This window comes from Rhinopithecus roxellana, chromosome 1, assembly GCF_007565055.1.
Source record: "Rhinopithecus roxellana isolate Shanxi Qingling chromosome 1, ASM756505v1, whole genome shotgun sequence".
Classification (NCBI taxonomy): Eukaryota; Metazoa; Chordata; class Mammalia; order Primates; family Cercopithecidae; genus Rhinopithecus; species Rhinopithecus roxellana.
Window position 1 is genome coordinate 158,464,764 of NC_044549.1, and position 23,394 is coordinate 158,488,157.

The window sequence follows — 23,394 nt, forward strand, 5'->3', positions numbered from 1 at the left end:
TCTGGGTGGATGAGGCTCTGCGAAGTGGTAACTTCAAAGAACGGGACGCTTAAAGGTCACCAGGCCAAGAGCCACTTCTCTGCCTTGCCCAGCCTGTATCCTAGGAGGGCTGGTAGGGTGCTCCCCGCCTTTTCCTACCCAAATTACCCACGTTCCTACACACTTTTCCACCCCTTCCCCGCAAAGGCGGAGAGACCCTGGCCCTGGGTCAAGCCTGTGGCAACGCAGCCAGCAGCGCTCCAAATATTAAGAGAGCCGAGGGCTGCAAAAGTCTGGCACTGCAGCCTCGGATAGCAAAGTGAAAGGAAGCACGGAGCGCGCGCGTCCTCGTCCCTCCCTTTGCACTGGTGTGCGCTCCGCGGCTGCCTGCTGCACCTGCGGGTCCCTAGGGGGGCGCTGCCTCAGCAACCACCGTCGCCGCCCAGACTGCGGGAGCTGCGCCCGGGGCAGCCTGGAGTGGGGGAACAGAGATGAGCAGCGACTCGGACCACCAGTGCCCTGTAGACGGTAACGACTCAGCGCGGCTGCGGTTTTTGTCCTTAAGCTCCCCCTGTCTGGATTTTAATCTCCTTACTTTTTGACCAGGGGACTAGAAGTTTGGTTATTTCGTTGTAAAGCGGCTGGGGTGGTAGAAAGTCCCCATTTTCATGGATTTTTTTGCACCATTTTCCGTACCTAAAATGTTATTATTATTTAGAATCAAATGAGTTAACTTGTATAAAGCGCGAAGAACCGCGCCTAAGACATAATGGGGTTTTGTTAAATAAATACGTATTGAGGTTTTACTGCTTGGCGAACCGCTGCACGTTTCCCTAGTTAGACTGGAAATACCTGCCATGTAAAAAAGATGATTTTGCTTCTTTTTTGGGGAACAAGGACAGCATCATCCCAGTCCTGTCACCTGCAGCCAGTTATTCTATAAACAAGGGTTAAAAGAGGCTACCCTCATCTCAGAGCACGTGATGCCCTTAATGTTCTTTGGATCAGAGCTGCGGGTTGAGAAAGGGGACCTTAGTCGTTTAAAGATCTTGGGCAGCAGGATTCCCCAAACTGTCTTTATAACTTGGGGGTCACTTAGTTCTACTTCGGTAAAATCATAGTTACTCCTTCTTTGAAAGGTTATCATTATTGGCCTTCAGGTATTCTCACTAACTAGTTGTTGACCTTTTAGGAGTGATCCTCCAGGAATAACTCCTCTTTGTATCAATAACCTTTTTGAACTGTGCTGAACACAGCCTAATGAAGTCTCAGAGCTGAATCTCTCTGGGGGCTTCTGCTCAACAGGTAGGTCAGGTAACTCAGCGAGGGTTCCCTGAGGATCAGTCATTTTCAGGGCTGGGAATTTTGCACAGTAGTTGGTGAAGCAGAAGCCATGTTTCTGAAAGAAACACTTCACCTTTTATTGTCCCAAGGAGAGTTTCCAGCATAACTGTCCTGACGCTCTTTAAAAAAAAAAAAAAAAAAAAAAAAAAACTTTAAAAGTTATGTTACTATCATTATTATTTTTACATATGGCATAAAACCTGGCACTTGGAAGTAGAAAGTTAGAATAGTGGTTACCAGTGGCTGGGGAGAGGGGAGAGATGGCTGTAGAAATGTAGGTCATTGGGTATAAAGCTGCAGTTAGACAGGAAGAATAAATTCCCGTGTTGTATTGCACAGTAGGGTGAATATATTTAATGATAATGTATTGTATATTTCAAAAAAGCTAGAAGAGAGGATTTCTATGTTCTCATCACAAAAGAGATGACAGGTATATGGTAATTACCCTGATTTGGTCATTAAGCAATGTATATGTGTGTTGAAACATCACATTGTATCCCATAAATAGGTACAATTATTATGCTTCAATTAAAAACAAAATAAAACTTAAAAAGAAGAAAAACAACTGACACTTTAAACTGCTAAGGTTTTTTGTCAGACTCTTATGTTCCTAGGGTCAGCACATACTTATTTAAATATTTGGCTAGGCTGGGCATGATGGCTCACGCCAGCACTTTGGGAGGCCAGGGTGGGCAGATCACTTGAGGTCAGGAGTTTGAGACCAGCCTGGATAACATGGTGAAAACCCCATCTCTACTAAAAATACAAAAAATTAGCCGGGCATGGTGGTGGGTGCCTGTAATACAGTACTCGGGAGGCTGAGGCAGGAGAATTGCTTGAACTTGGGAGGTGGAGGCTGCAGTGAGCTGAGATTTGTGTCACTGCACTCCAGCCTAGGTGACAGAGCAAGACTCCAGTCTCTAAATAAATAAATAAATAAATAAACAAACAAATAAATAAATATTTGGCTATTTGAGAACAGATTGAAAAGTATAAATTAGATTATTTAAGAATCCTAATACAGGAGACTTCTTTATGTGAATGAAGGATGGTCAGAATAATTTTTTCTGACCTTAACCCTGCTCTGTGTTTTGATTGTTTTTAACCTTAATTCTTGTTTTAAAGCCATATAGCATAGTCTTCAGAAATCTGATAGAAACATTTTTTAAATAAAATAACAAGGTATCTACTTTTCCTAAATTTAGCATGTGCCTTGTAACAAAGCATGTCTGTAGCTTCAGGTGATTTTGGTAGCTGAATATATGATTTATAAATAGTAAAGTTCAAAGTTTGCCTTAAATCTGAATTTCTGAAAATACTAGAATTCTTGGGTTGCTCTGGTATCCTTGAGCAGGTGATAAGGCAGCAACACACCTAATTATGCCAAATGCTTGCTATGGCATCTTAAAAGAGTACAAGATACTATCTGTCAGACTTAGTAATCCTCCAAGTATGTATGATGAGATCCTGAAAGTAACATTGGATTAGTATGTTAAATGATCTTGTCTTAAATTCTCTTGTTGAATATCTGTTACAGACCTATACATTATGGAAGAATACCATAGGGAATCCTGTTGCAGATAAAGAATTCTTATTCTTCTCTTTATGCTTTGATATCGTTTATGATCTTATTGTAGTACATGCAAGAGAGGTTTCAGCAATTAGTTACATCAGATTCAAATTTTCATTATATTAAAAATGAATGATTCTTCAGACTGAAATAATGTTTTTTTCTCTATCACTTGAAATAACAGCACAACCTTCCATTCTTCCTGAATAGCTTTGATTCTTGTTAAAACATGTTTAAAGAGAAGTAGAATTCTAATTTTCATGATGGGTCAAAAATTTGTTGTTGAAATGCTGGCTTTTATATACCGTTGTAAGACTGGTATGTTGTAATAAAATTGAAATCATGACATTTGGGACTAAAACTTCTGTATTTTTTTGCCCCCTCTAGATTTTTTCTCTTTTTCTCTGTGACTTTTTCACTTTTTATTTACTTCTTATCATTTAAATGAAACCCCAAACAGGCAAAATTCATCGCTGGGTGCCTGGTCCCTACTATTGCTGTGCTGAACTACAAATACTATCTTATCTAACCTTCATTAACAAGTCAGTGGGGATACTGTTATGGTATGCTTTTTATTTTTTTATCTTAAGGATACCAAGGCTTGGAAAGGGTAAAGATCAGCTCTGGGCATTAAACCCAGGGCTCTCACTCCAGAGTCCCACACCTTTACACTCTTAACACCTAATCCCAGACCCTGGCCTATGTTACAGAGTATGGGCCAGTGACCTGGAGGCAGCCTCCTTTGCCTGCCTGTGCTGGGACCACAGGAAGAATGCTGGAGAAGACCCTGAGATGTGTGTGGCTTTAAGTTCCTTGAAATGACAGTAGCATTCTTTCCTCTTTGAGTGGGAAGGGTGGGGAGAAAAACTGTCAATTTTGGGAGGTTCGCACTCGTGGTAGGACTGAATGTGGCAATCCTGATGAGGCAGAGCTCACTGCTCCTCTCAGAGGCATATAAATGTGCTCTGCTGTTTGGTTGCTAAGAATCAAAGCAGCTTGGCTCTGAGGGAAAAGGGCAGCACCCCATGGGATGAATTCTGTAGCAGCCCTTTCTCTTGGGGTAGGTTTACTGATTCTTCCTCTCAGATCATGACAGATGAATCCATTTGATAAGGCAGTACCCTGGGAGCAGGCAGACTCACCATAGCTGTTCTCTATCACTTGAAATAGAGAAGGAAGGAAGAAATAGGAAGGAAGGAGAAGGAAGGAGAAGAATGCAAAGTAAATACTCTAGCCTGTTCAGACTGTGTCTCTGGATACATGATTTAACCTCTGTGAGCCTCAGTTTGTTAATTTGTAACATAGGGATAAAAATATCTACTGTTTAGGATTATTATGAAGATTAGGAATAATATGCAGAATACATGGCAGGTAGTAGATTATAAATAGACTTATGATGTTCAGAAAATTGTATGTGAAAGTTAATGAGGTTATTGAAATGTGTTAGCACCATGTGATTTTACAGAACAAGCCCATGGTGATGTTCACGCAACTCCACAGTGCTACCAAGCACAATCTCATACTCACCTATCGAAGAAGAATGTCCACCAGCTGCATGATTACCCCATACTCTATACATTTGGTCTGCTGCTGAGTCTTTGTAATTTGAGCTTTCAGTTTTAGGAAAGAATGAGTAGTTAATTTACATATTAAAACAGGAGAATGAATTAAGAATCCAGGTGATTCATAGGGAGGTGATTTTTAGAAAGCGATTTGGTCACTGGCGTAATGGAATTGCTACCACAGATGTTTCAAGATTTTTATCTCTGTTCACTGGTTTTTCTACTGTATTTGGTAAAGGTTGTATTGCCCATATCATCATTCTTTTTTAAATGTTTGTAATTCTATATATCTATTTCTTGCCTGATGTCTATGAGGGTATGGAACACATCTGTCTATTTACTGCATCCCCAGCATCTAGCAAAGTGCCTGACACATAGTAGGTACATATATTTAACATGTTTGTTCAATAAACTCATACATGACTGATTTAGAGAGTGACAAGAATCATGACAGTGCATGATTCCTGAAATCTTAAGTCCTTTTCATCTTTGCATTTAAATCTTAAGTTCGTATTCACTTTTGCCTCCTTGAAGCTGTTTATAATAGTAAAAATTAGTAACCATTTACACATCAAAAAAGGGGAATTGTTTGGAACATCTAAATATCTAATAGCTGGATGGCTAAAGTAAATTATGGTTGAGTATAGAATACTATGTGAATGCATTCCATGTTTGGACAATGACTATAGATTGCAGGAGGTTCTAGGAGGTTAGAGAGCAAAGAACAGGGGTAGTCTCTAGGTAGATGGGATTGTGGATATTCCTTAAATTCTTTGACTGTATTTGATTCTTATGTAAAGAATTTGCATTGGTTTTACAAGGAGGAAACGCAGTATAAGAAATATAAACTATGTATGTTATAGATCACTTATACTGTACCACCTGTCACTAGGCACTTAAGGTTGTCTTCTCAGCTAATTTTCTAAATTTGCCCTCCTCTAACCCTTTTTGAACATTTCAGTAGTTTCCAACCTCTCAGCATTCCAAAATTGCATAATTGAGTTAAAAGAGATGTGTGATTTAAGAAGAAACTCAAAGTAGGGAAAAAAACGTTAACTGGAATCCAGTAACTAAGAATATTAATTTTTCAGCATGTTGCCAGGTTAAATACGTTGCTTTGCTGTAAATCATAGTTAACTTTTGGTCTCATTTCTGCTTTTGGCTTTTCCTTTGTTTTGTACACATTTTCTGACAGTTCATGAATACCTCCTCCTTTGTAAGTGTTCCCTAATTGTTTTGCATGTATGCTTGAGGTGTTTGCAAGGTGGCCACTGTTGAGTATCATTTCTTTGTCTGCAAAGGCAGTTCCAGGAACGAGAAACTTTGTAAAGTAAGATGGCTTCTGATATGGTTTGGCTGTGTCCCTACCCAAATCTCATCTCGATTTGTAGTTCCCATAATCCACACATGTCATGGGAGGGACCTGGTGATTTTATAAAGAGCAGTTCCACTGCACATGCCGTCTTGCCTCCCACCACGTAAAACATGCCTTTGTTCTTCCTTTGCCTCCCACCATGATTGTGAGGCCTCCCCAGCCATGTGGAACTGTGAGTCCATTAATCCTCTTTTTCTTTATAGATTACCCAGTCTTGGATATTTCTTCATAGCAGTATGAAAATGGACTAATACAGCTTTTCTCTTTTTTTTAAATTAACATTTGGGAATAGAGGTATGAATGAGCAAACTTTTAATATTATACATTTATATATATTGCAGAAATTTTACTGTTGGTTCTACACCATTTCTGGGAGCATATGACATTGTTTTCTAACATCTGGTTGCTTCTTTGGTTTTCCGACAGAAGTGGAATTCAGGGTCCCTTTTCCCAGGATCCACCAGCCACATCACTTTTCCTTTCATGTAGGGAACTCTTTTTCAGTCTTAAGGGAAAGCCCTACTTCATTTTTAATATTTTCCCTTGTAGGCACTCTGATAAACTTGCATGCCCTTCAGACTGTCTCCTTGTTGTTATGCAGCCCTAATATACTCCTTCTCTTGAAAAAGGGAGTAAGAAGTCCTAATCTCTTGATTTGAAGGTGATACCCCTATTGCATCCCACTTGGGGATAATAGGTATGGAATGGGAAAAATCCTGAAAAAAAATCTCAAAAATAGAATCTGTCCCCGCTAAACCTACTGCTCGTGCTCAGGGGGTTTGGAACATCCCTCTTCTCTCTCCTTCCCACTTGGTTTTCACTATGAGCTTCTGAGGATTCCTGAGAGTCTCCACAACTCCATAAAGGTGGTTCTGTTTTCTGTTTATTAAACTTCTTTGAATTATGAGGGGTGCACACATAGAACACCCAAATATTATTTTGTACACTTGTAACCACCACCCAGAAGAGGAAATATAATTTTGCCATTATCTTAGAAGGCTCTTTTATGTGCCTTATTCCCAGAGCTCTTTTCTCCCCTATAAGTAACCAGGATCCTGATTTTGATAGCACAGCTGGCCCTTCATAGCTGCAGTTTCTGCATCTGCATATTTAACAAACTGCAGAAGGAAAATATTCTTTTTAAAAAATCAATAAAAACACAATAAAAAAGAACACAAAAATACAGTACAACTACTTACATAGCATTTACATTGTATTAGGTATTATGAATAATCTTGAGATGATTTACAATATACAGGAGGATGTGCGTAGGTTATATGCAAATATTATACCTTTTCACATAAGGGACTTGAGTAGCCTCAGGTTTTGGTATCCATAGGGGACCTGAAACCAATCCTTTGTGAACACCAAGCATTGACTGTCATTACTTTCTGGCGTTTTAAAAATAGTTTTACCATTCATATATGCATTCCCAGTTATAACAATTTAGTTTTACCATTTAAAAACTATGAGATGTCTTTTTAATGTATTGATTCTCTCTCATTCTTTTCTGTTCTTAAAACTTACCTGAAGAATCTGGGCCATTCAGCTTATAAAACTGACAATCTGGATTTCACTACTTTTGTGCCACGGTTCAACATTTTTCCTGAAGACTGCCTCTTAGTCTCTTTTCTGTTGCTTATAAAAAAGTTCTCTAAACTGGATAATTCACAAAACATAGGAATTTCTTACAGTTCTGGAGGCTGGGAAGTCCAAGGTCGAGTGGGTGCATCTAGAGAGAACCTTCTTGCTTGTGGGGATTCTTTTCGGTATCTCAAGGTGGTGCAGGTCATTACATGGCAAAGGGGCTGAGAGTGCTAATGCACTAGCTTAGGTCTCTTTTCTTCTTCTTATAAAGCCACCAGTTCCCTTCCCATGATAACCCATTAATTCACTAACTCAATAATCTATAAATGCTTTCTCAAAGATCCAGAGGCCTCACGATCCAATCACCTCTTAAAGGCCCCACCTCTTAGTACTGCCACATTGGGAATTCATTATCAACATGAGTTTTGGAGGGGACGTTCAAACCATAGCACCTTCTTTTTAACTCCAGTTTGTACCACCCCAGAGTGTCCTCCTTCTCAGTCCTTGACTGCATATGCTAAGTACTCTATTAACTAACAGGTATAACAAGATGAAGTGACACACCATGTTGGAGTCCAGGCTCTACCAGTTACTGAAGTCTAGGCACTGTGGGCACTGAACTATGTCCTTGGGTATGCTGCCCAAATTCTGAGGTCCAGCTTCCTCATCTGTAACTAGTAACAGAGCCTGCCTCACAGAGTAGTGGTGAAGATGACATGAGATGATATCTGTAAACACTTAGCACTGGCTCATTCTGTATGTGCTCGCTCTATATTAGCTGCTGTTATTATGATTATCATTAAGTAGAAAGAAGTGGCAGACAACATTTGTACTGAAGCTCCAATGTACCCTATCAACTCCATGTCCCTGGTTTTGTCCACTGTCTATCTTATGCTGCCTGCCAGGAGCTCTAGGCTGTGACCTTGCACACAACGATATAGATTGGGACCTAGAAGCTCCATTCAGGCTGGATGCTGCAAAGCAATCAATCAGAGTTGTCTAGTCCTTTCTGTATAACGCAGTTGTGGTGAGCAAAGAACTACAACATGAATTATTAGCATAAAGCTAACCCCCATGCTGAGAAGTTTGCGTTCTACTACAACAGGCTCCAACAGCACTGTTTAGGTCAGAGTCCCCTCCTTCAATGAAGCCCCTTTGTCAGACATTGCTATCCCACCCCACTCCCCATCCCTTGCCCTTGCCCTGTCATCTTCTCACCAGCCCAGGTTTGCTCTTGTTGTGCCCATAGTTTGTTCTTTATGATGCAAAACTTCACAGTTACTCCTGGGGGAGGGTCTTGCTTACTTCTGCAGAAACCATGGATACTGTAAAAATTAGTGGTGAGAAATCAACACCTTGTCTTTTTGTGTGCAGAAATATCTACATATTGCTTCTTCTGTTGGACATATCCAGTCCTCTTGACTATAGTACATTCCTTAATCTAATGCTTAAATTCCTGAAAAAAGCATGAAGTCATTTTATCATCTATTGGGCTTATTAGGCGATCGAGTGTTTTATTGAGCTCTTCATATTCAACTCTTCAGTTCTCGTGTTAGCTTCATTAACCATTATAATGATTGGTAAAAATTGATGTTCTCATTTACCAATTAGTTCAAATATTGGTAATTTTCATTGTGATGCATTATGGGGCAGTTTTACAGACTTTTATATATTAAGTCTTTTGTTGATGTATATTTAGAATTTTTCAAGTTTATTGCTAGTCTGTTTTTGATCTCAATTTTCTGGCAATTATTTTTTTTCTCTGCCAATAATGGTAAAATATTCGTATTTGTTAAATGCTTAGAAATAAATATTAATTTAAAAACATAGGCTGGGCATGGTGGCTCATGCCGACAGGCTCAGTACTTCAGGAGGACAAAGTAGGAAGATCACTTGAGATCAGGAGTTCAAAACCAGCCTGGGCAGCACGGTGAGATCTCATCTCTATTAAAATATATAAAATGTAATTTTATAAAAAATATATAAAATAAAAATTAAAATAAAAATGTAAATGCTGACTTATTTAAATTATAGTAGATTGAAAGGGTTTATATAGAAGTCTGTTTTGTTGAAAAATAATCATCCATTTATACATATGAAACTGGAACTGAAAATATTTACATGTAGGAATTAAAAGTAGTTGTGTGTCATTGGGTGGACAATGGAATTTTTCGTAGATTCATCTGCTTGTCTGTATTTTCTATAATGAGTTTGTATTGTTTTTGTTAAAAAGAAAAAAAAAAACTTGGTAGGGATGGAGCTTTCATTTTGCTTAAATGCTTTTCTCACTTTAGGCCAGGCTTTTTAGCGTTATCCATCTGGTTTGGTTTTCATCATCATCTTATACAGGCGTGAATGTCATTCTATTGTTGAAAAAATTCTTACATTGGAATCTAAAATGTTGTCTAATTAATCCCCTCTTGCTGGATACTTAAGCTATTGTAACATCTTTAAATCATAGATAAGACAGAAGAAAAAAATAATTGAATGGAAATTTAAAAATATAGAAGCAAAAAATGGAGGAACACTGCAATTCTGGAAAAAGATTAATAATGTTTTAAGGCATAATGAGGAGTTAGAAATTTGCTAAGGAACATGCCAGAACTACTAATTCCTGGAAATCAGTGACTGGAAATACTTATTTTTACAAATGATCATCTTGACCAATTTGTATTTGGTTAAGTTGGTATTGAACAAATACTAGATGCTTGTCAGGACAGCAAAGGGGAAAAACAAAGTTTGAGCATTATTCTGATATGGACTGAGGTGTGGGTTCTGACTCTAATAGCAATGAGCCATCAGTTCACTCCCCCATACAATAAAGGTAATAAGAAACAACACTGCTTACCTCCTAGGGTTTTCTGAGGGTTGATAGAGAATATATGTTAAGTACCTAGCACATTAATAAGTATTTCCTGCCTTCCTCCCTCAATAAATATTTATCACATTGAATTCTATGTATACATATGCACAAAAATCTCTGGGGAGTATGATTTTTAATAAGGATTCATTTAAATATGTCCTCCAAACCAAATAACAAATGCAATGTATAATGAGGAAGGGACACCTTTGACTTTTAGCACTTGTAATAGAGTAACTGAAAAAGGGCGGTATCAAAGATTCTTTCTGCTCAGAATGGAAACAGCACAAATAGAAAATATAATAGAAAAATCAGTGTGGGAGATAAATGGATTAGGTTTTTTTGGCTACTAATGAAATTATGGTGGTTGAAGTTGGTATCTTCCTGAACCTGTGCTCAGATTCGATCTCTCATGGATTTAGGAAACTGAATTTGGTTCTGCTTCTATTGCCACCACCACTTTAAGGACTGTCCCTTCAACAGGTGCTGCAGACTTGCACAGGAAGGGAATCACAGAGATCACCAATATGAGTTTTTGCCTGATGCTCATTTTTGAAGAGTATATCACGAAGTTCTCATGCAATGGGATTGTCTCAGGGAAAGCATTTTCCTTCCCCAACTGGGCTACATCTCAGGTCCCCAGATGTGGTTCAAACACTCTGCTTAATGTTGTCTGATCTGTGACTACTGTGGCTGTGGCTCTTCAAGTTGGAGATGGACCGCAGAAAGTGTTGTCCTCAGACCCACCAAGATAATATGGAATGCATCCCTATTGTTCCCTTCCTGTTCCTTATTGGCAGTGGAATAGCAAAATTTTGCAGACTAAGATGTGCAAGCATTTGGAGTTGGGTGAGCAAATAGGATATTTAGAGTTGAAGGACTTAGACAAGTGGGATACCAGTTGTCTTTCCACAGCTCTCTCACTAATCTTAAAAAGCCAATTAAAATTTTTATTTAAAAACTTAAAATGTTTACAATAGCATAAAAATAGTAACAAATCCAATGAAGGAGATTAAAGACTTATACACTAAAAACTACAAAATATTGCTAAAAGAAATTAAAGACACAAATAAATGAAGAGACATATTGTGTTCATGGATTAAGAAAATTGTGTTAAGATATCCATGCTACCCAGAGCAATGTACAGATTTAACACAATCTTTATCAAAACCCAAATGGCATTATTTTTGCAGAAATATAACAATTTACCCTTAAATTCACATGGCATTTCAAGGAATCTGAAGGTCCAAAATGATTTTTAAAAGAAAAAGAAATGTAGAGGACTCACACATTCTGATCTGAAAACACTACAAAGCTATAGGAATCGAGTGTGGTACTAGCATAAAGACAGACATATAGATAAATGGAAAAGGATAGAGAAACCAGAAATAAACCCTCACATATATAGTCAAATGATCTTTGATAAAGGCTACAAAACCACTCTATGAAGAAAGAACAGGCTTTTCAATAAATGGTGCGGGGAAAACTGAATATCCACATGAAAAAGAATAAGGTTGGATCTTTTTATTATAGTGTATATAGAAATCAACTCAAAATGGATTAAAGATGTAGTGCAAGACCCCAAAATATAAAATTTTTATAAGGAAACAAGAAGGGAAAACCTTATGACATTAGATTTGGCAATATTTCTTGGATGACACCACAGCACAGGCAACAAAAGCAAAAATAGACAAATGAGACTACATCAAACGTAAAACCTTTCATTCACCAAAAGACACAATCAACAGTGAAAAGGCAATCTATGGGAGAGAAAATATTTTCAAATAATACGTCTGATAATATTGTGAATATACAAAGAACTCCTACAACTCAAAACAAAATAATTATATCACTCAACTTAAAAATGGGCAGAGTACTTGAAAAGACATTTCTTCAAAGGTGATACAAAAATAACCAACAAATGTATGCAAAGATGCTCCCTATCATTAACATTAGAGAAATACACTGACACCTATTAAGATGGCTACTATAAAAAAAAAAAAAAAAAAAACCCACCTGAAAGTAACAAGTGCTGGAGAGTATGTGGACAAACTGGAGCACTTGTACACTGTTAGTGACATTGTACAATGGTGTGACTGCTATGTAAAATAGCATTAAAAATGAAAAATCAAAAAAAATAGAAATAGAACTACCATATCCAGCAATTCTACTTCTGAGTATCTACCTCAAAAACCGAAAACAGGGTGAAGAGATACTGGCACACCAATGTTCATAGAAGCACTATTCACGATAATAAAGAGGTAGAAGCTACCCAAGTGTCCATCAATGGAAGAATGGATAAACAAAATGTAGTATATACATACAATGGAATATTATTAAAAAGGGAGGAAATTCTGTCAGTGCTATAATATGGATAAACCTTCATGACATTATGCAGAGTGAAGTCAGTCACAAAAAGACAAATACTATGTAACTCCATTTATGTGAGGTATTTAAAGTAGTAAAATTCATAGAAACAGAAAACAGGATGGTGATTTTCGGTAGATTGTGAGGGGGGAAGTGGAATTATTCAATGACTCTACAGTTTCAGTTTTGGAAGATGAAAATGTTTTGAACATCTGTTTCACAATGTGAAACATTGTTATATATGTCCAAATAAACAATGTGAATAGACTTATAACACTACTGAGCTGAACACTTAAAAATGGTTAAGATGGTAATTTTTACTATTCATGTTTTACAATAAAAATACCTAATTAAAAAAATAAATATTTTAAGGATAGAAAAGTGTGTAAAACTATTTAGAACTTTCCTTGTCAGACTGTCTTAGTCTGTTTTGTGCTGCTTTAACAGAATACCACGGAATGGGTCATTTATAACAATTGTATTGGCTTACTGTTCTGGAGCTGAGAAGTCCAAGATTGAGGGGTCAGCATCTGGCGAGCCTTCTTGCTGTGTCATTCGATGATGGAAGGTAGAGAGGCAAGAGAGCAACAGGGGGGCACACTCTTGCCTTTGTAGCAACTTCCACCTCCACCCATGAGGCTGGAGCCCTCACAACCTAGTTATTTTTTATAGTATTTCAAGGTCCCACCTTTTAATGTTGTTACAATAGCAATTAAATTTCAACATGAGTTTTTGGAGGAGACAAGCATTCAAACCATAGCAGTCCCTGATCAAATTTATCCTTTTTTGTTGTATTTTGACATTGCTAGACAGCACTGGTCATAATGTAATATTTCTAAAGAGTAGAGATGTGTCCAGTTGTTCATTTGTCCCTTCATTGAACAATCTCAGATGGCTGTTCTTGAGTTCTCACATCTTTTTTTACACTGTTGCCATCTCCCTCATTGGGGTCTCCCATGAAGGTCAGTGATATTTTCTTCCTTCTCTTGAATTCCAGCAGCATCCTTAATCACCATTTGATGCTTTTGTGTATTGCATTTAACAAGCTTGGTCGTCATTTTATCTCCTAGTTTTTTAGCCCACAAAAGGTTGGAATTACATATAGCGTAATTGAGGTTGCCTCTGAAAATGTTAAGAGGATCTACTATAAGAGTTTCAGTATCTGTTAACTTTCACATTGTTCTAATTTTTGGCATTCTTCTGTATTCTTGCATATGTTCTAGTTATATGATTTTATCAGATAAGAAGCTTGCACACAAAGTGTATGTAAATGAAAATATTTTTATGTAAATGTATACATGCATAATTACAATTTATGCCCATGATTTGAAAAAGCTGATAATATTTTATTGCCCAAGAGATACACATATAAACAGAATTGCCAGATAAGTCCCAGTTGAAAGGAATATTATATAGCTTTCTACTCACTTATACCTGCACTGGGAATGTGATTGATCTCTAACCCTTAGCTAGGAAAAGGACAATGCCTATGCTCTCTTTCCTTACTTTCTCCATTTTCACTGCTCTCATAAGCAACACTACTAAGAGTTCATAGTACAGCTTGAAGGGGGTGGCCAACTATCTTTCACTCTTTTTTATACTGCGTGTAATTTTTTAAGAGCTTTCTTGAGGTCTAATTTATATTCCACAAAATTCACCAATTTGAGAGTACAATTCCATTTTTAAGAAATTTACAGTCATTTAATCCTCATGTTCATAAAATTTTAGAGTACAGTCATCCCTCAGAATCTGCAGGGAATTGGTTCCAGGACTTCTTGTAGATACCAAAATCCACAAGATGCTCAATTCCCTTATATAAAATGGCATACTATTTGCATATGTATTAGTCCATTCTCAAACTGCTATAATGACATACCTGAGACTGGGTCACTTATAGAAGAAAGAGGTTTAATGGACTCACAGTTCCACATGGCTGGGGAGGCCTCACAATCATGGCAGAGGCAAAGAAGGAGCAAAGGCACATCTTACATGGCGGCAGGCAAGAGAGCATGGGCAGGGGAACTGTCCTTTATAAAACCATCAGATCTCATGAGACTTATTCACTATCATGAGAACAGCATGGGAAAAACCCACCCCCATGATTCAATAAATTCCCACCAGTTCCCTCCCATGACACATGGGATTATGGGAACTACAGTTCAAGGTAAGATTTGGGTGGGGACACAGACAAACCATATCAGCATATAACCTGTGCACATCCTCCTGTATACATAAATCATCTCTAGATTACTTATAATACTTAATGCAATGTAAATTATATGTAAATAGTTATATTTTATTTTAAAAATTGTATTTTTATTGTACTGTCATTGTTGGTTTTTAAAAATGTTTAATATTTTAAAGTATTTATTGAATCCATAGATGTAGAACTCAGAGGCAGAGGACTGTGTTTTCATGCATGTATTTAAAAAATTACTGTGCTTTTCTTCTGCTGCCTTTATGAATACCTCTTCCTTTATGCCAGCAGTGTCTGGCTGTGAAAGATTCTGATCTTTGTAAGTAGAATGCAAAGAGAAAGGCAGTTACTGTTTAGATTCAGGCAGTCAGAATAGGAGTTTCAAAGCAAAGCAATAGTTTTATCATTCCAGCTATTGCCTTGGGCTTTCTACATTCTTTTATTTTCCCTTTAACTTAACCAATTTTGCCTAGAGAACCAAATTATGGAGTTTTTTTCCTGGTGCAAAAAAGATATTTTTATGTACCTTCAATGGCTATCCATGAGGCTAGCATCAAGAAAAATTAATATTTAATGCAGGCAAAGTCACTGAAAAATCTCCATTTCTGGCAAGAAGTGACAATGAGAGGAGGAAGAAGGATTAAGCAAGAAAGGCGAGTGCAGAAATGCACATTCTTGATTTCTTATTATTTGGGATGGAAGCAGGGGTGGAGTAGTATTTTACTACTTTAAATACATCACATAAATGGAGTTATATAGTATTTGTCTTTTTGTGACTGACTTCACTCTGCATGTCATAAAGGTTTATCCATATTATAGCACTGACAGAATTTCCTCCCTTTTTAATAATATTCCATTGTATATATACATTGCATTTTGTTTATCCATTCTTCCATTGATGGACACTTGGGTAGCTTCTACCTGTTTACCATTACCATTAGTAAAACTAATGGTAGTTTTATGGAAATATGGTAAGTAACAACATAGGCCTTTATCAGTTTCTCTTGGAGGAGATCACCTTGCAGACTTATCAAAGCCAAAGTGATGGCTCACTAAAGTAGGATGGAGAGGGAGAGCCTGTATTGATCTCTTCAAGGGGTGGAGATAATTCAGAAAAGCCCTTTTCATCCTCAGAGGAAGGTAGATTAATTGAGTACCTTTGGTGCTCCCAATGGGCTTTCTCTGATGAGGATGAAGGCAAAAACTATGGGATGCATTTGCTTTACTGGGGAGCCAAGGAAGGATGAGGCATAAGCCCAGAAATGTCTATTCCATCACCAAAAGCTAAAGTGAGACCACCTTATCCAGAGAGAACCCTAGTCCATGACTAACACGAGAGATAAGAGGCCATGAGTATGCGTCTCTCATGACTGCCAGGTGTGAATGGAGTCAAGATGTAGACAAGCGAGATTGCCCAGGGACAAAGGTACCAGTCAGTGCACACTGCAGTGATCCAAGGACTCCACCACTCTTCCTCCACTCTGAGGTTGAGTGAGACATTCTTTTCTCCCCATGTTCCTAGAAGTCATCAAGAAAACTATTAGAAGTGGAAATCTGAGATAACATGTTCAAACAGTTAAACAGAACATTGCCTAAATGAATTGTTTAACTTATTATATATCATGTTTCAATCAGATTGGACTAAAAATAAATTTTATTACCTTTTTTTCAGCAATGTGGGCTCATGTGGAAGACAAGATTAATTAAATAACATAATAAGGATACTATATTTTCTCTACATACCCTAGTGTCCTAAAAATAATAGTACCACAACAGGCTTAAAACAAATGGAATTGACTGCTTCAGCCAGTACCACTGCCACTGGCACTGTCTTGGGAGAAGTGCAGTCGCCAAAGGTAAATATGTGTAAAGCTGGGTCTCAGGCCTCTGGGTGGAATGTCCTATGGTAAGTGAGTCTCAGTAGATAAGTTATGTATTTTGTAAAGAGGGAAAAGAGATGGGTGTCAAATGTCTATCAGTCTTCTTATAATTTAAGTCAAAGTATTCATGTTTTCATCCAGCCTACAAACTCTTTGTTTAAAGAAAAAAATTTACAGAGATACTTGAGATAAACTTGCATTTCTATACCTAAAGTAGGCCTCATGGGCCTAAAAGACTACCTGCTCATGTTCTCCATCACTTCCTTCCCCGAGCTACTTCCATGAAGGTCCTGGACGATTTTAGAAATTTATGGTTCTGAAGAGCACTAATAAGGACCACTTTTAGAAATGGTAGCATGTGATCTTTGTTACATAAATAAGAACTTAACTTTAAAAAATAGGCTTTAGCTATAGAATCACTGTTAGACTGACAAGGTGTTTTGTAGAGCATTATTTAACTGAGAGTATCATTTAACCAGAAAGGTTAAAGTACTTGAAGCCACAGAGCTACTTAGGGGCCAGAGTCAGGGCTAACCCTCTCTCACCCCAAACTCCAGAGGGTTCCTTTTGTGCATATCACCAGGCCAGGTAATTAAAAGTAAGAAACAAAACCTGTAAGATACTGATCAAATCATACTGGGAATTCATGTGTGTTTCTACCAGCATCTGAGATTTTTTGTTGTAATGTTTAATAATTTCAGCATTCAGAACTTTCTTCATGTTAAATATTGTAGAGCAACTATCTAAATTACTTGATGACAGCAAGTCACTGTTAAATATTAAAATATATTATGATTAAATATTAAAATCTATATGGTTAATACTACATCATTAACCACCTTACATTTCCACACTTCAGTTTTTGCCCCTTTAACAGACAAAAGTCAAATCAAAGTCCTTCCTTTGCTGATGTTAGCTGGTAAGCCTATTCTCATCTCAGCACTCTGTATGCTGTGTTGTATTGATCTTCTAATACTTTGTATTGACTTACAAAATCAATAGAGACATAGTTGGCATTTTATGACATATCTGATTTTTCAGATGCTATGTGGGCCAAAAAATATATCCAAGCAACATATTTCCTTCATATGCCTTTTCATCATGGTATATTCTGTCATGACACTCAGTTTTATTTTAGTACCTAATTTGTATGATGCAGTGATAGAGGAGAAAGAAAACTGATGAAAGATTGGATTTCCTAACATTAGTCAGTGGCCTTATTTTTCAAATTGATGGCACAAAAAAAGAGAATTTCAGAAAGTAATTGTAGAACATAAGTTTAATGACAGTTTACCCAAAATTGTTCAATACGTCACCTTAGCATGTAATTGATCTTTTATTGTTTCATGTGTGTTAGTCCAATCTTTCTGGTAAGAGAGGCTGCATAGTTTAGTGGAAAGAGAAGAGATGTTACCATTGATCATAATTTGAATATCAGCTTTGCTATTTACTATATCAGCTATGTGACCTCCATAGAGTTAACTGACCTCTCTGATCCTCATTTCCACATTTGTAGAACTGGGTATACTTGCCTTATAGGGTGCTATGAATATTTGTCCAAAAACATGAAATATAAGTGCCTCATACAGTGTCTTTCCAGTCCATTGGGATTCAAAATATAATAGGTATTTGTTAGGTTTTTCAGAATCAGACTCTGAATCAAGAATTAGAGTGTGGGTAGTTACTTTGTAAGGTGATTTCAGGGAGACAGCCAAATAGAGGATGCATAATAAAGTAAGGTATCTATCACTGTGGGTAACTGAAGCTTAATCCTGCTGGGTAACTCCGGGTGTTAATGAAGAAGACAGACGTTAGTGTTATTGCATGTGAAGAACAAGAAAGTTGGCTATTAATACATCAGTTTCTACCACTTACTGGTTGAAGGATGCTGAGCTATGGGTATTTATTTTTCAGAGCTTCACACTTGGCACTTAAGTGGGCATTAAAGAGAAATTAGAGAGCCTGTGCGTGGAAGAGACACCTGAAGAAACACTACTCCATTTCTGTTATTTTTTCAATTGATGAACTTTTGTTTCCTTGGCTCCCCATGAAAAGGCATGTTGAAACCACCTCATACTTGTCCATCACAAGTGTTAAATATTCAGAAATGTTGTGAGCCAGTTTTAAAATTGGCCCTGAAATTAGCCATGATCGGGGTCTTTACGCCATAGAAATAGGCAAATGCTACCAATCAGTCTTTTCTTCAGAAGCCAATTTATCAGTACACATTACTGTGCTTATCCTATCTCTTTCCATAAATAGAGAATAGGGGTTACAATCATAGGCCTGAGAATCATATAGACCTATTCGACTTTGATCTCTGATACCTTTTAACTGTGTAGCCTTGGGCAAGTTACTTAACTTCTGAGTTTTAATATCCTCATCTATAAAATGGGGATGCTAGTACGTAACTTGCATGGCTGTTGTGAAGATTAAATACAGTAACATATGTGCAGAATATTATAGAATATGGAATGTATTATGGGAATTAGACTTTACATAATTGTAATAGGAACTGAAGAAGAAAACATTCATAAGGGAGAATTGGAAATCAGAGAAAAGTCATAGATCAGCCTTCCTGAAGAAGTGGCAAGAATGGCCAAGTTGGAGCTTGTAGGAAAATCTGGAAATCCAGGCGTATCCAATATTCCAAGTGCAATAGTGAAATGGGCTGGAGAAACTTTTTCCTCTGTGTGAATGATATCTCTGGGATCAATAATGAAGCATCTAGATGAGAAGAGAAGAGAGAGAGGATAAACTGCAATATGCTGGCATGCTTGTGTCTATTCATCATGGCATTTGACCTCAGGCTGGGCCACTGCTTTACTTCTGCCAGAGTGTGGAGTTAAGTGCCACAGAGAATATTGGATTAGGAAACCACCCCAGAGGGCAGAATCATATCCTATGTAATATGTGAAGTATGTGCCCAGTGGGATTTCAGAACTGCTATAAGCCAGTGATTACCCTCTGCCTCCCATTCTTTCCTGAGAGTGTCTGCAGAAATTATCCTGGCCTGTATCACTATTGTATGTTGCGTGTGACGTCTGATAACTTGTGTTTTTAGTTTAGGGGTCTCGGGACCAAGAACATAACTGAACAGTCTTGTCTGCCTGTAGACAAGACACACAGACCATGGCATTTTAGACTTCAAGCCTAATTCTATAATGAGATAAGATTTTGGGAGGTCCTCATACAGGAATGAGGATATTTTGTGGATGAGAGGAATATGAGTAATTTTGGTCAGAAACTGGACTATGATAGATTGCAAAATTGATTTCAGAAGCCTTTCTGCCTAGTATGCTTACTACTTTGCAATGTGACACTGCCCTCTGTCATCAAGAGGTGAGGTTTTTTTTTCCTTCTCTATATCCTTGAGTCTGGCTGCTTTTGTGATTTGCTTTGACCACTAGACAGCAGAAGTGATATTTGTGACAAATCATCTGAGATCTCAAGAGGTGCTGTAGCTTTTGCCTTCACTGTCTTCAAAGCTGGTATTACTTTGTGAGGAAGACAAGTTTTATCTTTGATAATAAAAGCCTACATAGAAAGACCCAGCCATCTCAATCTTCCTGGCTGGGCTGAGCTGAGTCAGGGCACAGGTTGGATGCAGTTGTGTGAGTGAGCCCAGGCAAGACCAGCAGAATTACCCCGAAGCAATTATGTACGTTGGTGCTGCTTTAAGCTACTAAATTTTGGGTTCATTTTTTGGTACAACTATAGATAGCTGATATACCCTTTAAGTAGGTTTTTTTCTGATTGACTTAACCAGAGTGAATTTAGTTGTATTTTCAAAGAGTTGTTGTTTTGTATAAATATGCTGCTGTTTACAAAGGACCTACAAAAATATGGCATTGAGTAAGCACTAAATAAATGCTAGCTATGATTATATGAGATAGGTTCTAGATGCTTACGAGAGGTGGAATGTAGATAACACTTAGTGGATCTGGTGAATCTTTAGAAGGGGTTACACGGGCTTCAAGCAATCTCTGTGTCATCAAACCTTGGTTCTCTCAAATTCAAAATGAGGACATTTGCTAACTGATCCGTAAGTGCTTGTAAAGCTCTAAGATCTCAAAATCTTACACATAATTGGCCAAAAACATCCTTGGCCCATATCCTAGATGGTTTCAAACCCGTATCTCAGTGAATTTCAGTTGAGGAATAACCCAGGCCAGCGTTACTATGATCTGTTAGTGAGTGTTCTGCGAGTACTTCATTTCTCAACATGACAGTAGCAGTGAGATGTGTGGGCATTCCCCAGGGCACCTGCATTTGCCACTCCAGTGGTACAATCTATAATGTAGTTTACGTTACTGTGGTGACTCCCAGGAAGCTACAATTTTCAGGACATTTGCTCCAATTCTATATAGAGGTGAAGCTGAATCTGTGTGGCATAAAAGGATGAGTTTCAGCCTCACCCTCTTCACTGCTTCACTAAGCAATTCAGCTCTGGCCCCATATTTGCAAACCCTACTCAGCAATGCATTTTTCTTTCAGGTAACAGTATCCTCCCTCCCTAGAAGGCAGTTTGGACCATCTGTTTTAATTTAAGTGTAGCCCTTGGAAAGGTTTTATTGCCATTCCAATGAGCATCTCCATATGTATTTTCCAATCACATTTAGTAACTCTGTAAAGGAATTTGGTGAGTACAGTTTTCTGTATCTGAAGGTGGCCACATGTGAATGTCACAACATGTGTATTGAGAAGCAAGAGAGCTGAGAGTAATTGCCCCCTATTCACCTAGAAAATGATTCATCAAAGCCCTAAGCAGGAGGCAGAACCCTGGGCAAAGATAATACCCATATCAGAGTTAATCAACAGATGATGCAAATGAGGCACCCATTTCTAGCATTTATTTAAATTTTCATTTAAATTGCTGGTTAAATGGAATGCATTTAAAATCCTGTAGTCAACGCTTGAGCAAATTGTTTTTAAAACTATATATTAAATTGTAACACATTGCAATTTAATACATACTTCTAAGATAATTGCTTATTGCTTTAGGAGTACAAAAATGTGTCCAAATAGTTTAGTGTGGTTGATAAGACACAGAAAGCAATATCTTCTTGCTTGTCTTTTTTGGAAAAAAAGTAGAATATGGCAATGATTAACATGGGATCTGGAATCAGGCTGCCTGGCTTTGAATTCTGGCTCCACCACTTACTAGCTATATGAGACTTGGGCAATTCTCTTTCTCTAACTTCAGTTTTCTCATCTATAAAATAGAGTTAAAAAAGATATCTTCATCATAAGGCTGTTATGAGGATTAAATGAAATAATCTATATAAAATATATAGCCCAATACCTGGTCCATTGTAAGTATCTGTTAAATGTTAACCATTATTATTTTATAAGTGCAGTTATATTTTTGTTTCGTTTATGCCACACTACAACTAGAAAAGCTACTAGAGAAGATAGAATTACTCGGGTGGCTTGTGTCAGTGGCTTGCATTATATCTTTTTGGCAGCACTGTCCTGGACTCTTTTTGCTATGACTGCACTATACCCACTGATCTCAAGCATCCAGAATTATACATGGGAAGAATGTTAGTGAAAAAACAGCATATTTATTGTCTGACAGTTACTGGTTGACCTCCAGGTTTTGGAAAACTGTAAATAGATGAGAGACTCTGAAGGTCAAGAGAGTATATACTTAGTAAGGTGTGTCTAGTTGGTTTTAATTTTCATCAGTTGGAAACAGCTATACAATCCAAGCTTCTCAGAGTATTCATTATGGCTCTCTAGTTTCACAGAGTGCAGAATGACTCTTGCTCACCAAAAGGGGGAGTTTATTGAGAGTATCTTAGAAAGCTCACAGAATTATAGAAAGATAAATAATTAAGTCTTAAATAAGACGGCAACCAAGGTGACTCTGGAGAGATCTGGAAAACTTAGAACTTGGAGATACCCGCAAAAGGGTCTTTATTTTACTGACAGTATTACCAAGACCATGTCCTAAGGGAACTGTGGTTCTAGTTGAGATGCTAGTCAGGCCAAAAATGCCCTCAAGTAAACAAGCAAACCAAAAACAGGTCTTCTCTTTACTCGTCCCTGAATCTCAGAAAACACAGAAGTTACCATTAAAGCAATGAGTGAAACTTGGTGTTTTACAAAGGTATATAGACAAGAAAAGGATGAAGAATAAGAAAGGACCAACAGCCAAGATGTCAGAGGAGGAAAATGCCAAATGCCAACAGAAACCGTGACTATGGGAGTGACAGTGGTTAATGAAGAGAAGAAGGAAGATATAGTTAGTACAGTTGCTGAGGAAAATACTGCTCTGTGGTGCAGTAGCTACTGCCGAGCCACATTAAAGCATATGGTCAAGTAAAGTTCTCCAACCTGGGACTGAAGGACAGGGATAAAATTCACTGAATGGGTATGCTACGTCAGTTTTTTTTTCGTGGAGCCCAATTTCACAAGTTTTTTCAAGCTGAATTTGGACCCATTAAAAAGTTCAAAAGGCTTAAAAATGGGTTAGTGGGTGGAGGTGGTTTAGAGAGCTGCCTTAATATGACAATGTAAGATATACAATTGCAGCACGTCATGCCCCTTATTAAGTAATGTTTACTCAAGCAATAGGAGTGTCAATGTCTCTGAAAAATCTACTCTCCTGAAAAGATTAGGTTATCTCATTCCTGGCCTTGTGCCCAGTGAAAGAAAAACATTATTG

At 37.7% G+C, this 23,394-nt stretch overlaps 1 protein-coding gene across 1 annotated transcript in view; it reads left to right on the forward strand.

Moving 5' to 3' along the window:
• Window positions 1-443: 443 nt before the first annotated feature.
• GADL1 (glutamate decarboxylase like 1) overlaps window positions 444-23,394 on the forward strand; it is a 168,822-nt gene continuing 145,871 nt past the window's right edge. Inside the window, exon 1 of the mRNA XM_010354468.2 lies at window positions 444-507. Coding sequence (XP_010352770.1) covers window positions 471-507 — 37 coding nt within the window. The 5' untranslated portion in view covers window positions 444-470. The remainder of the gene's footprint in view (window positions 508-23,394) is intronic.